The sequence below is a fragment of the Etheostoma spectabile genome, chromosome 5 (assembly GCF_008692095.1).
Source record: "Etheostoma spectabile isolate EspeVRDwgs_2016 chromosome 5, UIUC_Espe_1.0, whole genome shotgun sequence".
Classification (NCBI taxonomy): domain Eukaryota; kingdom Metazoa; phylum Chordata; class Actinopteri; order Perciformes; family Percidae; genus Etheostoma; species Etheostoma spectabile.
The window spans coordinates 11214254-11233509 of NC_045737.1; the positions used below are offsets into that span (position 1 = coordinate 11214254).

Consider the following 19256-nt stretch of genomic DNA (forward strand, 5'->3'; position numbering starts at 1 on the left):
TTATGAGTTCTGACTTTATTCTCAGACTTTTGAGAATAAAGTCAGAACTCAAATACATTTTCACCAGTGGCCCTAATCCTCTTCCGTAGACATCATACCAACCCATTATGAGAATCGATTGATTTGTCGGTGAGTTTAGGAACGCTCCACCATCTGAGATTTGCTGACTGGCCACTAAAAGTGTTTCCTGTTATCTCCTCAGATCCTGAAGAAGTCCTGTATCGAGATCCTGGCAGCAGAGCCTTCTAGTATCTGTGCAGGAGGTAAGACAAAGAGGATTTAGAGCCTGTTCATCCACACCAGGCCCCTGAATGCATGACATCCAACAGTAGCACACCTTAGTCGGAAATGATTTAACCCCGGTTTAAACTGGCTTCCTACTGTATGTGTAAAACTAAGAATTGCAAAATCAACTTTGTTTCCTTCTAAATATTTTTTTTGTTTTTTTCTTTGTTAAAAGGTGCAATATGAGTTCCTGCATGGTCACGTCTGTTGACGTTCTAAGTAGATTTAAAACAAAACAGCTCGCCCCTCCCCCCATGCTTTCATAACTGTCAAGACTAACTAACTAAAGCCCGTAAAGCTTTCGCTATTGCCTACGTAAGTGGCCTGATGTTTATACTTGTGCACTGGTGTGTGCGTAGGGCCGACATGTGTGTGTGTGTGTGTGTGTGTGTGTGTGGGAATGAGTGGTAGAGCGAGGGAGAAGTGAGAAAGTGACGGCGATTAACTTTGGAGCGTGTACCAACTTTAGAGTCATAGTGAGAGAAACAAAGTGTCTTCCCTGTGTTTTCTGACCGTGGTGGGAAATCTGCAGCAGGAGAAGTTAACCCTCTCCTTGAGTTCATGTTGTTTACGGAGAAGGAGAACCAGGAAATGAGTGGGGGGGGGGGGAATGCAACGCTACCAAGCCACGGCCGAGCGGCGTGCGTCGCTGCAACGTGTAGTTACATTTTTTGAGAGGTGCTTGTCAGGCTACGGTGTGGGGTCCAGCGTAGACGCAGAGGGGTCTGCCAGGGGTATGCTGTCGATTTGACGCACAACCATAAAAGGCCTTAACTGTCACTAACCCCCACCCGCTCCCCCAACCATCTTGTTGGTGATTGGCTGGAATGTGGTTTGTTGTGTTGTGGTGCGTATCCTGTAGCCTGGAAATCAGAGCCAAATCTGAAGGATTAAGGGTCTGGCATTGAGTAATGAAAGTAGCCCATCTCAAGCGTGCATTTGAAAATCTCACTGCACACAACTGGATAACACTACGACCAATCACAACAACACACTGGTTGACGTATCCAGAGCCCCGTACGCTTAGCTAGCAGCGGAGCTAACTGGTAGATTAAACTGTTGTCGTCTGTTCGGCTCGCGTTTTGGCCCGCCTATTTCAGATACACTGATGTGACTGGTGCAGCTCGCCTCTGGCCCCGCCTACATCAGATACACCAATGGGATTGGTGCAGCTCGCCTCTGGCCCGCCTACATCAGATACACCGATGTGATTGGTGCAGCTCGGCTACAGGGCATAGTTAATGAGCAGCATTACTCGATGCCAGAGTAACTCGCTGAGCAAATTCAAATTGTGTTCTCGTGAGAACTCTGGATTCAAGGGTTCCTGTGTTGTCTGAGACTGGGCTTTCACGGTGTATTAAGGGGACAGGCAGCAAGCGGATCAAGAAGATTCTACGATCTGAGTCAAAACATGAAATTGCGCTGAAACCATGCTGGAACTCATAGTGCACTTTTAGAACTCAATATGTAGAAAAGCATTGACGTGTCAACTCTTCCTTTTACCTTATATTGGGCTTGCATATTTGATGAAGGTAAAAATAAAACATACAGAAAAAAAAAATTATTATTACACCAAATAAGGAAATGTTTTCTTTATATGTTACATAGGCTATATCTGAACAAATATGTACCTAAAAGCCGTACAGACAAAGAAATGTTATTCTAAAAACAGTAGTGATGTTACCTATGTAAACCAAGCTTCCTGTCGCATGTCTTATGAACAAAACTCCTGTAACAGAAATTGCAAATTTCATTTTCTAATGGCATGAGTGTTCTTCAGGTGACGTTTGTGTTTCTCCTCACCTCGCTCAGAGTCCTTCCAAGTGGTGGTGAGGGGCAACGGATTTCTCCACGCCCGCAATGTCGAGAAGGTCCTGTGCAGCTTCCGCATCAACGACACCGTCACTAAGAGTGAGTGCTAAATCGTCGAACTCTTGATTTACTGTGATGAGTGCTTTAACTGAGTACACGCCGAATTTGGATCCCCATTAGCTTTAGCATAAGCTAAAAGCTATTAGTAGTACACGCCGACTCAGAGTCGACCACTCAGTTCATTTATAATAAAAACAGCTGGAATAAACACATGCATGCAGGCAGCCGGGTCTTAATTACAGGTAATTGAGCTTCCCTAAAGTCAAGTACAAAGTCACCCGCACAGCGGGAATCCTCTGTGATCAAACAAAAAGCCATGCTAGTGTAACGGACTCATGTTTTTGGGTTTGTTTTCATCAACACATTGTGTAATTTGACAGGCTGGAAAGGAGCCAGAAACGAGAGATAAAGGGAGAATGAGTACCACACACTAGGCAGACCCTGTCTTTTACTGTCTTCTTACTGGAATAGTAAACAGTCCAATAAAGCATCATGACATGGATGTTTGCCAGCATTTTATCATCAAGGGATTTAAACAGTGGAAGTGTGCAGAATCAGCTCTTTAATGGACTTCACTATAGTTTGTCGTTAAGCAGGCGATGCAGAAAAAAAAAATCAAATATCACGTTATTTTTGACCAAATACATCAATATAGATATTGCGACTTCATAAATAATCACAAATAATGTGGCTACAATAATTAAGTGGGGAAAGGCAAACACTGTAGAACAGCTACTACAGTAAGTTCAAAAAAATGACATCACTTTACTGTAATGCAGTCTTTAAAACCAGGAACACTTGTGAGTCAAATTTAAGACAATATCTAGCCTCATACAAAATATCAATGTTGATATATCGATACACTGTGGCTTGCATAAGTTTACACAACCATGTAAAGTTGATTAAAAAGAGGAATAAAAAAACATCTTTTGGAAATTGAGCTTAATGCCTTAATCAAAAAAAACGTAGGAAAATTCAACCTTTTAAGGACACCAATTTTCTTTGAGAATAAATATTGTAAATAAATAAATGTTCTTCCTTAAAATACAGAGGGAAATAAGTATCCACCCCCCTATGTCCCCCCCTATGGGTGTATACTTATGCCCCCTGTATTTTAGGAAAAACATTAATTATTTACAATACATTATTTATTCTCAAAGAAAAATCGGTGTCCTTAAAAGGTTGGATTTTCCTAATTTTCTTCAATTAAGGCATTAAGATCAATTTCCAAAAGTTGTTTTTTATTCCTCTTCTTAAATCAACTTTAGCATGGGGGTGTAAACTTATTCATGCCACTGTATATTGCCCAGCCAAACTCTCTCTCTCTCTCTCTTCGTGATGCTTTCAGAGAGCATTCTGAGTGTGAGGTGGGTGCAGAGATGGATACAACCAGTCCCCCCCCACCCCCCCACTAGTCTTTTACTGGTGGCTTACTGTAATAGTTGTTAAAACCACTTCCTGCAGGCTGCAGGAGACGCTGGTCTAATTACAAAGCGCTGAGGTGCAAACCAAATGTCTGCTCCTCTGGTAAACAGACGCGTTTCTTCTTTAATCGGTCGGTGCTTCTCCGTGTCTTTATCAGTCAGCTGGAGTTCACCGTCTCCCATCCTTTTCACAAAGGAATGTAATTCCTTTTTTTATAATCTGGAAAATGTCTGCTGTCAGATTTGTTTTGTTGCTTCCATCCAAGTGGTCTGTTTTGGAGTTTAGAAGCATTTGGCAGGATCATCTTTTCTGCTCTCTCGTGTTAATTCTGTATTTAGTGTGCAGGACAGCACTCAAGCAATACTTTTCTATTCCAGATTGACTCTATAATGGTGGTGGTTGCTGGGGGGCTTCTGGGGCTCCTTCGTGTTATTTCCCCTCAGTCTCCCTGATGCGGTTTACGCCAAAGTCCTACCCTATGTACTGTACATTATTTTACAGTTACATCAATTTTTGCCTTTCTTTAGGTGGAGCAGGAGTGAAAATGAGTTACTCTTAACATTTGTTGCTTTCTGTAAGCAGAACGATGAAGACAGCTGAAGAACGATTAGATACCAAATACAGGACGATCATGCTTTTAACCAAATGATGTGCAGATTTCTCAGGCATTATTTTATGAAATGGTATGAAACATAGTGCACATTGCTGCTGTAAATGGAGCACGCCCCTTGACCCGCCTTTAGATTTGGTTTAGAACGTCTGGCTCCGCCCCTGCATTGATTTTTGTAACAAAGTAAAGTCCTCCTAGTGTTAATGAAACAATAACAAGTCCTCAGAATCATAATTGTTTCTGCGTGACACAACATCCAACTTCCTGCAGACAAACAGTGGACATGGAAACGATTTGAGCAAAATGATCTCCTTATGTCAATCCCATTATAATTATAGACTCTTCCTCATTTGATCACTTCTAGATTTGTTTAAACAATCCTCTGAAACTTGTTACTCCACATCAAGGGTAAAACTTTAAATGAAAAGAATTAGGTCAGCTCAGCCGGAGAAATGGTAAAAAAAGGAAAGCAGCAATATGTAACTGCATGTGTTGAGCAGATGAATAGACGTTTGAGTTTGTGTCTCCAGGAAAAAGTAGCTGCAAATACAGTCGGGCGGACTGGGATTTGGCAGGCCCGGGCCGTGAGCTGTCTAATGTTTTGGGGACAGATGTTGCCATGGACTATGTTGAACAGGGTGAATAATGGGATATGGGACACTGAATAAATAGTTCAACATTTTGGGTAACATAGTTATTTGCTTTAATGCCGAGAGTAAGATGGGAAGATTTACACCGCTCTCATGTCTGTGAGCTAAACACAAAACTACAGCATGCAGCTGGTTAGCTTAGCATAGCAAAACGACTGGAAACAGGCTGAAACAGCTGGCTCAGCTTAAGGCAACTGTTGTGAATAATCTTACATTCCATTGTGTGAGAACTTTGAAGAAAGTCGTTCTCATCCATTTTATTTGTATCCTAGTGTGCAACACTGTTTTCCTATCTGTGTGAAGAGACCTTGAGACAATCCTTCCTACCATCCTGACTCTCTTATCTTACGACACCTCAGCTAAATGAATGAATGAAGCGATTGCTAGAGCATGTGTGTAGTCTAGTTTTTTTGTAGTGAGTATGCTGTGATTTTTCCCTCCCAGAGTCATTCTCACCCGTGTCCCAGAGCGACAACACTATAATTCTTTTGTAACGTTACCGTGTATAGCATCAGCCCCGTCTGGCTTAATTTTCCGTAGTTTCTGTAACGTAACCATCTGGGGCAGTCTTACGAAAACAACAACGTAGTTTGCATTGGCGGTCTTTTCATATCTACTTTAGTGATTCACATAAGTCAATGTCATGTTTCCACAGAGAATGGCCGCCAAGCAACTGTGTTGTTGTTGCTGCTGGGTGACTAGCAACCAGGGCCTGAAGTTAAAGTTTTTGATGACTAGGCAATGTGGGAGGTGGATTTAAAAATCCACCTCCCACAGTGGCTAGTGAATACTTAGCCGTGAGATTTTCATGCCATGGGACCTTTAATTTCAAGGCGCTGCTCGCAACACAGACGGGGTCAATTTATGACCAAAACGTTGCGTCTCCTTGTGCTTTTGGAAGTGGGGTAGATGGAAATTCTTGACCTTTCCCAGTGGGTACATGGGGTACGCCTGCGTATCACGTAGGCTACACCACTGATTGTGTATCTCATTCAACCTTCAAGAACATTGATAACTGAACCCTGCATCATGTAACTTGGTTCTCCGAGCGCTCGCCACAGGGGTGAAGCCAGTAGATAGTCTTCAAACCACAAAAACACTCCTGATCGAACTGGTTCCCACCAGTAACAACATCTGCCTACCAGCACCTCTAAAGCTCATGTTACATCTTGTTTGTTCAATCTGAAAAAAACAACAACAACCTGAAATCTAAAATCAGCAATGAGGTTTTTTTCTCACTTTACAGAACAAACAGAGTTGTCACGTTTTGCATTACTGCGTAGCAGGAAGTGAAGTAGCGTCGGATTTGAACCCTAAGCAGTTTCTGTGCCTAAACCTAACCAAACTGCGACCATTCAACATTGTTATCCACGTGTTTAAAACTGTAACGCTGTTACGTTCTGATTTCTGAAGCAGTCCTGTGCGTCGTCTTAGAGGGTAGAGAACAAACGACCGTTATCCTCGTATGTTTTGGAGATCATGTTGTTTAAATAACTTCATAGATTCTTCAACAACTCAAAGATGCTGCTGTTTCCATAATCAACAGCTGAGCTAAGCATATGGCTAACGTTACCATACATCGGTATCAATCTTCTCATTAAACTCTCGGCAAGAAAGCGAATAGGTCAAACAGTCAAACTAATCCTTTAAATGCGATTGTAGCGGAGTCTGATGATTCTGAATACCTAACGTAATGCTGCCGTTTTCCCACAGTCGACTGCTGAGACCACTACAGACCGTCCCAGTGAACAGTCTCTCAGCGATTGTACATCTGTCATCATCTGAAGCAGTAATTCCCATTAACGTAATGGTTGAACTGCGGGCACTTGTTCTGTCTGCACCTCACAGTGAAACATGACCCGTCTCTGGGCTCTGGGGGTAAACAGCCCAATAAAGCATCATGACATGGATGTTTGCCAGCATTTTAACCTCAAGGGATTCAAACAGTGGACGTGTGCTGAATCAGCTCTTTATTGGACTTTACTGTGGTTTAAGAAAGCAATACCGGGAAAAAAAAAATCAAATATCACGATATTTTGGACCAAATACATCAATGTCAATATTGCGGCGATATTGTAGGGTTGACTATTGGTGCTTTCACAACATTAACACAATGAGAGGTTTCGTAAATGATCACCAAAATGAGGCTATAATGATTAAGATGGTAAGGCAAATAATAGAACAGCTAGTAAGTCATTCATAAAATGACCTAATTTTTCTGTAATGCAGTCTTTAAAACCAGGAAACGAGAACACACGTGTGTCATTTCATGATCCATATATGTCGATATATTGCCCTGCCCTACTCTAAGGCCTTTTCGTCATGTTTTCAGAGTGTATTCTGAGTGCGAGTTGAGTGCAGAGATGAACTCTGAGCGAGATCATATCTAGCCTAGTTTGAGACATTTTTGGCATCCGTTGAGCCCCCCCACCCCCCCACCCCCCCACCCCTCCAACCTGCGTGGTGTTCCTGGAGAAGAGCGGTCGCGACCCATGCCTCTGCTTGTGTTGATTTCCTCAGTTCTGGGGTATGCTCTCCTCCTGCCAGGATAAACACACAGGCTCGGGCGATGATGCTCGTTGGAGCCGCGTTCCTAAAGGCCAGCTGGACAAGGCGAGGACCTACAGTAGATTCGCCTGGAAAAACAAAAAAAATACTGTGTTGATGTTGGTGTTCCTCATACATGTCATACAGATGTCTTCAGTTCAGTCTTCTTGTCTCGAAACAATGCTCCTCTCAGACAGTTTGCTATTTGAGTTCCAGTTTAAGATGTGACATGTCAACATACTTATTCAATTACAATGAAGCAATGTGGTATTAAGTCATTAAACTAGTACTGTATCCCGTCATGATGTGGGTAAATCTGGTGACAGGGCTTTATATGTCAGTGAATACTGCTGACTGTTACAAGACTGAAATGTTTCTTAATGACCCCTTTCCCTCCCCTCCTCTAGTGGTGAAGCCTTTGATTGTGGAAGATACATATCTCCTCTGCCCTGCACCAGTTCTCCAAGATGAGGGGATGTAAGTTGAAGTTGAAATATTCTAACACAAATGTGAGGTTTCACATGACACCGTGCACTCTTGTTTTTCTAAGGCACCGCACACAGCCGAGACATTTTTTCTTTTTTGTCTTGTCCAGGGCAGCGAACCTTTATGTCAGTATGAACGAAGGTCTCAGTTTCATCTCCAGTTCGGTCACCATCACCACTGTGGGCTGTGTGAGTACAATTTAATGTACCAGCAATAGCTTAGAAACTAATTACTAATAATTACTTACTAATTACTGTTGGGTAACGGTGCATTTCCAATGTAAACTAAAAAGTCTAATAATGTTTAAATGATGAATTTAGTATTTCAGCAACCGCTGAATCCCAGTATTTAAGTAGCCTACTGATTCCAAACCAAAAGAGCCTCTTTCCCATGTATTAGTGTCAAATATCTTGGAAATTGGTCCAGTATTGAGCGAGAACGCTTTAACTAGCAGCTGTAAAACAGGGCTATGATGTAACCATAGGGCAAGTCATTCATCGTCAGTTTCCATCCACTAAGAGTTCTGTTCTTGCCACCGACAGGTTCAGATTATGAGTGTCTGACAATATTATGGAAAGGATCCCTAAGACATACTTTTTTTTTAAAGATTATTTTTTGGGACAGGACAGGCGAGACATGCAGTAAATTGTCAGAGGTCAGATTCAAACCCTGGACCTTCTGCATAGAGGAATTAATGTACAAATGCTCCGGTTTCCAACTGAGCTAACCTGGCCACAGAGAAAGACCTTTTAGTTAAAGAGTAAGATCCTTTTTGTTTAACATGAAACGGCCCCAAAATCTCCATCACCAAACTCACCAGACTCCAATATAAATCCTCAGTACTTTTAGCGTGTATAGAGACAGCATATTTCCACATGTAAATGGGTGAGTTATGGCTTTATTTGAACCAGACCAGAGTGGTGATTGTTGGAACAGTGGAGAGACGAACCAAGACGACTTTTGGTAGTTTGATTTAGTTTCGGGTCGACTTTGAATTATAGTGTGTTTTACGAGGATATAATTACTGTTTATTTAAATGGAGTCTTGTGGGTTTGGTGATAGAGATTTTTTGGGCTGTTTCATGTTAAACAAAAAGGATCTTGCTCTTTAACAAAAAAATAAAAAAGCTTTCTCTGTAGGGATCCTTTCCATAATGTTGTAACTTAGAATAATAATCAGTCAGTCAGTGGCTAAAAAAACAGCACTTTAAGTGGACGGAAATTCAAGGGGCGCAATTGCACAGTATAACGTTGCATTGTAGCTTGTTTCGTCGCTGCTGGCTGGTCTTGCTAAATACTGAACCAATTTCAAAAAATGTTGTTCTTATCAGTCACTTAGACACAAAAACATATGAAATCCAGGTTGGAAAAAAACCAATAAAGTTACCCTTAAAGCCTAGAGAAATGGTTTAGGTCTTTCCATTGCTCTACATGTTCAGAGAGTCTGTGTCGACGTGTCTGTCTCTGTCACAGTCTGATGGGACCATACTGGCCATAGCTCTGCTCATCCTGATGCTGCTGCTGGTCTTGGCGCTCCTCTGGTGGTTCTGGCCTCTCTGCTGCACTGTGGTGAGATCTCTTAAACACTAGGGCAATAATAACATGCCCACATGCCGCTTCACAGATTCTTCAGCTTCTGGTCTGTTCTTCTTACAATTTAGATGGCTTCAAACACTTTTGGAATGCAGTGATATTGCTGGCAGACAATAAGACGGACAGAAATGTCTTTTCCAGGTCTGTTTTGTCCGGCTAACGCCCCCTAAGGCATCTTATTAACCTTAACAGCATTCCAAAGGGGAGAACATTAGGGTCTATGAGCAGGGGCGGAGCCAGAAGCTCAGCCCAACCCTACGGGGGCCCGGGGGACATGCTTTTTTCCCCCCATTTACAAAGGAGATAAAAGAATTCCTAAAAAACGTGTACATCATTTGGGGAAAACATGATAGTTGCCATGAAAAAGAATCATCCTGTCGAGCCGACATCCTACTTCGTATACTACTGTTCGTCAACTGTCTTCATCGTTCTGAAACCACACAACGCATTCTCATTAACGGGTTCGTATGATGTTGTACAAAAACGTATGCACACCAATTCGTATGCTATCCTATACGACATCAGGCGCTCGCCAGCGGGTCACGTGACGACCGGTCACATGACAGTCAGGGGCCTTCAATTTAGCCGAGAAAAGGTGATCGGCATGCGGTGATGACAGTTCAGTATAAACACAAAAAGGACGTTCTAAAGTTAAGATTAATAAAAAATATATATAAAAATACAAAACATACAATTTTGTCATCACCACCCACCAATGATAAAAAAAATCAAGAAAAAATGACAGTAATTACAATATTCAACATTCAACAAAATAGACAAACCATTAAACATAATTATGTATAAATCCACCTCCAGAAAGTTCAGGTACATTCCCCATTTTCTACTATAGACATCCAATCTGGCAATCTGGTTATATGAAATGTTTTGCGCCAGCCATCTAGATTGACAGCACCCCCCTCAAAGACCGTAGAGCACCCAGGACACAACAGGCTTTTACTGGTTGAAGGTCTTCTTTTTCCCGGGACACGAACTCCTCTAACCCTAACCACCCCCTCCCTCCCCCGCTCCACCCCTGTCTATGAGCCAATAAAGGCGTCCAGCCCTTTAGGATCTCTGGGGCTGTATTCAGGCCGCTGCCAGAAGAGGTCAAGGCCACAGAGGAACGCGTGTTTAAGTAATTATGCTGTTTCCAGAGGTCACGGCGGGTAACCTCCGAGTCTCACCTCTCAATAATGGGGGAGACTCATTTGAATTCCCAGCTGTGTGGAAACAACCCAAAAATAGGCTGTTTTGGGTTGATATCTTTGTTATGAGATTTTCAGAAGCAAGATAACTCACTAAGACTAAAAAAAAAAAGTATTTTTATGGCATTCATCTTCTCTAGATACAGTAAAAAGAGGAAATAACAAACATGCCTGTGCCAGTGCTTGGACTGTAGCCCACCTGCCAACATCACACTATTTCAGCAAGCTCTCATGTAAACAGCCGCTCGCGGTCAAAATCTGTATTTCTCCTTTCAAATGAAGAGCGCAGGGTCTCTCTTTCAGAATCACATCCAATGTTTCCAGCGCTGGAAACAGGAGAGCCGAGAGCTGCCAGAGAGACATGTCAGCTTTTACAACATGGCTGTCCCTCCCTGTTTTCTTCTTCTCTTTCTGTTCTTGTCCATTAAGTTGCAAATTCAAGTCTGTGCAGCAAAGTCTGTTTAGGAAAAAGCGATGCAAGGTTACCATGGGGAATCGTTTCGTGTTCCAGGTTTTGGAAAAGCATGGAGGAAAATCACAAATAGGAATCAGAATGCTTTAATTTGCCAAGTGCATTTCATGTAGAAGGTGCTGCCTTTCTTAAACTAGAATAGAAATACCCTGACAGCTCATGTGGTGACGGGGAAAGAAACAGAGGGTAGGGAGAGTGCAAGACGTAGACTAAACTGTACAGGCTTACAAAACTGCAATCGTGCTGTGTGGCAACTGCACAACATCCTCAAAACGTTAAATTCCATGGAAGACATTGCTTCATACAGAACCTAGACTATAGTGTTTATGAGTTATTCTTCCAGTTCCTCAGCCATGTGTTGTTGTGTAACCATCTTGTTGACACATTGCTGTGACGTGCAAATGAACATTTTAATACATGGGTTGACTTTTGTTGTCTCACAACACCCCCAACATCTCCTCTCATGCAATCTTTTTTTTTCTTCCTCTCCACAGATCATCCATGAACCCCCGCCACCAGCTGCGGACGAGAGTTCGGTAGGAGCCTCGCCGTCTTTCCTCAACCGGTTTCATAGAAGAAAAGCTCATTATTTAAGATTCAGACTTCAGGTCGTACATTCTAAACCTCAATGACCATGCGGCGTCATTCACTCGCATCTTTGCAAATAAAACCCCCTCTGATTTCACTCATTTGGTAATTCATCCAATGTGAGTTAACGCCCTCTTAGAATAACAATGAAATCCCAATACAACGCCTGACTTTTACTGTTTTTTTTCTTCTTGTTCCTCTCTTTTTGTGTGTGTTCCAAAATCACTTCATCTAAAACTCTTTGAACTTCCATGGAATATTTGTGACTAATTGGATCAACAAATTCATGTTATTAAAATACATTTTGGGCTGGCCAATCTCACAGAGCAATGACAGCAAGCTAACGTGCGACTGTGGGTCACATCAGGCTGCTTTTATTTGCACCAATTAAATGAATAATTAGGTCAATCTAAAAAAAAAAGAAAAAAAAGGAAAAGAAAAAAGAAAAGCTGACTCCAAGGCCAACCTTGGCTTCACAGACATCCTTCAGCCTTCATTATGGCTTCCTCTGTCTGACATTCTGGTAGATTATGAGTCAGACTGGGTGTATTAAAGAGCTCCAACATAACACGTTTGGGCGGTGGGCTTTGTAATTTCCTCTGATCTGAGCACCAGCTCACAGGGGACTCAAATAAGGGCTGGGTCTGGAGGGGGGAGGGCAGACAGGGAGGTATTTACTGGTGACCAGTGAAAGGGCAGCAGCTCCTACGTGTTCATTCAGTATGTCTACGTTCATATTAAAAGAGTTAGAGGTTAATTTACCCTTTTATTGTCCCTTAATTGTAGCTACAGCTAGCCTGTCAGATGGCCTATTTAACAAATATATCACAATCAATTCCACCTCCTGTCACTTTCCCACAGGATGATGAAGACTTTGAAGCCCCTAAGAAGAAGTGGCCGACTGTAGACGCCTCCTACTACGGAGGAAGAGGAGTTGGGGGGATCAAAAGGATGGAGGTGAGAGCAAGTCAAACCTCACACTTCCAGAAAGTTCAAATAACACACTGATGTCCACATTAAAGAACTTTTTGTATCTTAAAATAATGTTTCCAAAACCAGTTCAGTGGTTCATCAACTCGTAACAGTGTAAACGGCACTTCTGCATTCCTTTGCGGCTCTCTACCGGCTATAACCGCTCTATGCAAGTTTGCCAGATCGGGTAGCGGATCTGTAGTTCCAATGAGACATAATGGGACAACTCCACTTCCAACCTGTAGGGGGCCGAAGCGGGAAAAGATCCTTAGTGTTGCTTTAAAAAGGTACATCTGTCGGTACCTGATCTGTGACAATCCGCCACGTGCAAGATGTCCGCGCATGCAGACTGTGCCGTGTCGTAAATCCTCGAAACAGGATTATCATCTGCACATGCGCACAGATCGGGTACTGACAACATCTCCGTCTCTCCATACTCTCCGTTATTAGGTCCGCTGGGGTGAGAAAGGCTCCACCGAAGAAGGAGCAAAGCTGGAAAAGGCCAAAAACGCCAAAGTGAAGATGCCTGAACAGGAGTATGTGGAGGCCCCCATGCGGGTTCTCAACAACGGCATGCACAAACCCCTGGGGCCACGCAAGTGGTACTCCCCCATCAAGGTACAGGACCAACACAGACTACGCTTACATGCACATAACGGTCGAAGAAGTCTGCCACCAGTGGAAAACTTAAAAGAAAGAATCCTTTTTATGTCCAGCTGCATGTAAACCAAAATATTAGTGGAAAAAGTAGTAGCCATGTAAACACCTTAGTTGGACATAATATAGTCTTTTATTGTAATAAGGGAAAAAAACGGGATGTAGTTTGTGACAGTTTACGGCCTTTTGCCTGTTTTACGGCTTACGGTCAGCTCTGTGCGTTGCTATGGTTGTCAGGCAACAGTTTGCAGGGCTGCGGTAGAGATGCATGGCCAAAAGAGAAGAAGGAGAAACACAGCTACTTATAACCCTCATGTTGTCCTCGGGTCAAATTGACCCGTTGTCCTATATCAATGTTCTTTTTAATTCCCCAAATTAACATGATTGATTCCACACAACGCTCTTTGCCAAGTACAAATCTCTACTTTTATTGATTTTGGGGCGTCTTATTCAATTTTATAGCATTTGAAAAACAAATGGAAGTGTTTTTGAAATAGTATTGAGTAAAAGTTGACATATTCCAGTCTGTGATTATCCATCAACATCCATTCCTTTAATTTTAGTCAAAATAATCCTGCTGCTTTTCCAACTTAAACATTATAATTTCCTATAAATGTGGTTTATTGACCACAAATTCCAAAAGTAACTGTAAAACTAAAGTTAATAGTGTTGAAAACGTCAAAAAAGTGACAAACATTGAAAAAAGCATCAAAAGTGATGAAAAAAAAAGGACAGAAATGAAAGAAAAAGTTTTAAAAAACATTGATAAAAAGCGTCAACAAAAGTGTTGATTTTCACTTTAACGGGAAGACAACACGAGGGTTTAACATTATGAAAGACTTTGATGTCAACAGGTTTTTGGACATGCCCAAACATCACAACGTGGTAAAAACCTCAACAGATTCCCAATATTCTGTATACATATCCAAAAAATGCTTCTTCAACCCAGAATAATTCCGGCATTTCTTAATTGGAAAATGCTAAATTTGGAAAACGGCCTTATTCTGAATATCCAAGACAGAATATGCTGTTTACATGACCCATATTAAACTCGGATCATTGTCATATTTGGAACAAGGTCAATGTTCGATATTATGTGCATGTAAACAATGTGTTCGGTCGGTCTGCAACTAATAATGGCACAAACAATGATGAGTTTCAAGTGCTCAACACAAGAAAATAAGCATTCATGATTGTTTAATCGTAGCTCTCCTGGGACAAAAGACGTTTTTCAGCTGCTAGCATGTGTACTGCATCCAGTACAACGCCATCTGCTACAAATTACTTCATGTTAATCTGGCTGAGTACACGCAAGTTCTAGCATTATTAAAATGCCCCAGTGAGAGCATGAGATGTGTTAAGGTAATAATGCTTAGGTGACTACTGGCACACGGTCCCAGCACCGTGGGGTTGGGGGAGTCGCTCCGAAGCCTTCAGCGTGGGGGGGGGGTTGATAATAGAAACCAGACTTCTGTTGGACTGACCCCCAGAGAGTAGGGCTGCAGAGCCAGCAGTTTTGTGAGGAAAAACAGCTGAATTTTCTGCTCTTATCCTCAAAGTATTTGCTCTGTATAAAATCTATGAAGAGTCAGTTCACAATGAACTGAAACCGTGTCAGCTCGTCACTGGGAAGTGGCCGTGGATCGGATACCGCTGGTCATTTAGCTGCACCTAGTGGGGAAGGGGGTTTTAGAGTGGCCAAGAGGGACAAATGGATTGACGCCAGAAACCTGATCTTAAGAATAAAAAAAGGTAAGATCGTTGTAATGACTTCAAAGTTTCCTTTCTTCTTTCTTCCCATAGAGCAAACTGGATGCTTTGTGGGTACTTTTAAGAAAAGGCTACGACCGCGTGTCTGTGATGAGACCTCATCCCGGTGACAAGGTAAGAGTAACTCCAAAAAGCTACACAGGTTGGCATAAAAACATCCAATCAGCCTGTGTTTTACTGACGGATATAGGGAGTTGGCGGCGCTTTAGCATTTGGTAAATAATGAGAATCTTTTGTTGAGGGAATGGCCCAGCTGTTTGCAGCAGAGAGGCTCATGGGAAACCTTGCGGTGAATTGGGTATTGGGCTGCAGCGGCTGACTACAGTGCTCTGCAAATGTAATTCCTCAAAGGCCAGCTGTAGCTGGAGTGGTGGGGGGGGGGGGGGGGGGGGGGGGGGGGGGGTTAACAGTGCGATGACCTCTACTGTTGGCAGCTGACGTGTAGTCTGAGACTGTGGGATCTAGGGAAGTGTTGAAAAAATGAGTCTGAGGAAAGTCTGTATATAATAATCCCTCACCCGCAAGAGTTTATGTAATGCTTCATCTTCCCCTGAGTAAGAAATGTCGACCTAAGAGCAGCCATTACCCTCAACGAATGAAAAAGATCTTCAGATTACTTCACTGTCTTGCTGATTGTACTTTTTTTTTTTTTTTTTATAAAAGGGACTGGGATTGCCATCACACAGCTTTCACGGACCGTTCCCCAAAAAGTGAAATACCGACGTTTTTTCCCCACAGCAATCAGTCCCAATATATCCCATGCAGAGAGTAAAGGCTGTAAACATATTGTATGTATATCTTTACAGTCATACCCCTCGGCCCATATTTTCTTAAAAACGGGCCATTTTCAGCGTGTAGATCGCTATTTCGAACGTTATTGTTTCCTGAAGCGAACGGCGACACACGGAGAGGAAGTGACCCGCAGAGCATCAATGTCCTAAAATACTTATTATAGTACTATAGGAATGAATAATATTTATACAGTACTTTTACAACAATAAATACTGTTGTGTTTATAGCTCTATCCTTGCTGTATGTATGTATGTATGTATGTATATGCCCAGATTTTGGGGATGATGCAGGGGATATGCCCCCCCCCCCCCAATATTTAGAAGCGGTAGATTTGTCTCCCTCAAAATATGTGATTGGCTTTGGGAGAGTGTTGCTTTTTTTAATTGACATTTTAGAATATTTTCTTCCTTGAATGATGTGGCTTTTTTTGACCTTTGTGAGTCTTAAAAGTCTAGGAAATTAAGATTATTTTTTTGGGGTCTTTCTCCCTTTATTAGTGACAGTGGATAGACAGGAAAGGGGGGCGAGAGAGAGAGAAAGAGAGATGGGGGATGACTCATAGCAAAGGGCCACAGGTCCGATTTGAACCCAGGCCACTGCAAGACTCAGCCTACATGGGGGGCATGGAGTGTGTGTCACTGAAACTTTTCTAAGGGAGAAGAACCCCCAGAGTCCCCAGTTATAACGTGCTGCACCCAATGTTGAAACAAAACCTACGTCCTTGTATGTATGTATGTACATACTGTATGTATTTACAGTATGTACGTAGGTATTTACAGTATGTATGTATGTATGTATTTACAGTATGTACGTATGTATTTACAGTATGTACGTATGTATTTACAGTATGTATGTACTGTATTTTTGTATATTGTCTGGTTTTGTCTCATTGTGCCCCGCTGGTAAATGAGAGGCGCAGAGCAGCAGCGCTGTCATCCCTTATCCGTCTCCCTGATCCCCTCAGTGCAGCTGCTCCTGGGGTGCAGCTTGTTTCTGGAATATAATATTCTCTCTTGCATGAGCTCACTTCGGTTTGGACAGCGGGAGAGTGGTGGCAGGTTATTTTGTCAGCCTGAGTAGAGAATTCGAATAATTGCCCTTAACTAAACCTGTGACTGAGACATACAGGACCGCATTTATATTATAGGAGGTTTGTTGACATTAAAGCGCGGTCACATAGGTGTGTGTGTGTGTGTGTGGACTATAGGAAAGGCTTCTTTAAGTGAGAGTCACACACACATTACCATCTGCTGTACTCGTCAGTCCATGTGGATTGTAACAGAAAGCAGCAAGGGACATTTTTAAATCTTAGACTTATTCAGCTGTCGAAAAAACAGCATCAGGACTGTAAGAACTTTGCTTTTCTTGAGCGTTTTGTCAGATAAAAAGATTTAGAAAAGCAAAGTTCTGAGAAGGTTTGACCAAAGAGAAATAATGAGAAGCAAACAATTACATTCATTATATACAGCTGTCAACAGGAATGACAAATTAGTAAATCCTATAGAATATTTCAGAAAGTGTCTGACGTCTATAAAGTGGGAGGTCCTGGAGCGTGGGGGGGGGGGGATCCGGCAACTCAAAATGAAGCAAAAATTAAAAAAAATACACTGCCTATGTAGCTTCTCTGACTAAAAAAACCCCTAAACAACACTGTGTGTACATTCATTTCAGAACATGCACTGCATGGGTGCGAAATGTAAAAAGAAAAAAATACACTGCAACAATCGTTTTCACAACCAAGAATTATCCATCTGACTATTAAATTAACCCAAAAAAAAAAAACACACTGGATGAGACAGGGTTAGGGTCTCCACATTCTTGATCGGCGTAAACGATTTTTGAGTGTTAGGGATCCAACTGACCGGCGTATATGAAAAAGTTTACCAAACTTGGTTGTCTTTTTGACATTTTTCCCCTGAGTGAAACGAGGCTAACAGCAATCTTAACCAGCACATGCGCATGTGTCACTTAAAGTGCCCCCCCCCCCCCCCCCCCCCCACCTTCTGTCTCTTACCCTGAAAATTCACCTCAAAATACATCAAAAATGCAAAGACAGATTTTTGTGGAACTTCAATGGGAATAAGACTAATAAGACGAAACACAACTGAACATTACACAAACAGTAATTTATTTACTTACTTTTTTTTTTTAATTATAAAAATACTCTGGCTTGGTTGAAACAAACCCTAATTCACCCATTTCCATGTGGAAATTTCCCGGCTCTATACACACTAAGAGTATTGTTTATTTAAATGGACTTTGGTGAGTTTGGCAATTGTGGTTTCTGGTTAAAAATAAACAAAAATAAAGATTGTTCAAATTAGTTACTTAGACACCAATACATGGCAAAACGGGTCCCCCCCCCCCCCCCCCCCCCCCACGAAATGACCCTTTAAGTGAAACAGAAAACACACCTCAGTTGTTTGTTCATTACAGTATGTTCCTCTGGGCGCCCGGATAGCTCAGTTGGTAGAGCGGGCGCCCATATGTAGAGGTTTACTCCTCAACGCAGCGGGCCCGGTTTCGACTCCGACCTGCGGCCCTTTGCTGCATTTCACCCCCCTCCCCCTCCCCTTTTATGTCTTCAGGTGTCCTGTCAATAAAGGCCTAAAATGCCCAGAAACAGTATGTTCCTCTAAAGTCTGGTCTGTTTTCAAATTTCAGGGCAGGTGCATGAACTTCACCCGCATGAAGTCTCCATCTACTCCCTACCCAGACTACAACCACCACCCATCCCCCATCTACAACCCCCCCAGCAGGAGTCCACCTCCGCCGCAGGGCACGCTCCCACCGAGCCCCCGAGGCCCTCCATCCTCTCCGGCATTCTCCTCCTCCGCTCTTCCACTGCTGCCTCCAACGCCTCCTCCCACGTCGGCCACTCCCTCCCCTCCCATCACGCCTCCCCCTTATACGCCACCTCCCACCCGGGCTCTTCCTCTGACCACGCTGCACATACCCGATCCTCCAGCGCTCCCGCCCAGCCCTCCGCCCTCCGCCTCCCCGACCGGCTCCCTGCCTCCTCTTCCACAGGGACCCCCCCCGGGGAGAGCCCCTCCGCCTGCCCGCCCGCCGCCTCGCCCCGGCCTGTAGAGCTCCGTGAGCGCACCAACTATCAGCACAGGACCATCTTGGATTGTACCCACGAGTGCCTGCGAGCGCCTCGCGCCACTCTCAGTGGCAGACTTGTGAAGTGGAGCAGTGAGGACTCTGTTTTCAGCTATTTGTCTACAGTGACTTTCGTACGCATTTAGCATCGACACTGCAATCACTGACGCTTGAATTACACAGACCATTCTCTACAAATGAGGTCGTGCTGGCCGGCTTAAAAAAAAA

The 19256-nt window shown here is 42.9% G+C and overlaps 1 protein-coding gene across 1 annotated transcript in view; it reads left to right on the top strand.

Annotated features, from left to right (window-relative positions):
- Positions 1-19256, top strand: part of antxr1a (ANTXR cell adhesion molecule 1a) — a 32979-nt gene extending 13723 nt beyond the window's left edge. Inside the window, exons 9-18 of the mRNA XM_032517018.1 lie at positions 203-263; positions 2098-2196; positions 7797-7866; positions 7985-8063; positions 9348-9443; positions 11639-11680; positions 12594-12689; positions 13155-13322; positions 15165-15245; positions 18588-19256. Coding sequence (XP_032372909.1) covers positions 203-263; positions 2098-2196; positions 7797-7866; positions 7985-8063; positions 9348-9443; positions 11639-11680; positions 12594-12689; positions 13155-13322; positions 15165-15245; positions 18588-19013 — 1218 coding nt within the window. The 3' untranslated portion in view covers positions 19014-19256. The remainder of the gene's footprint in view (positions 1-202; positions 264-2097; positions 2197-7796; positions 7867-7984; positions 8064-9347; positions 9444-11638; positions 11681-12593; positions 12690-13154; positions 13323-15164; positions 15246-18587) is intronic.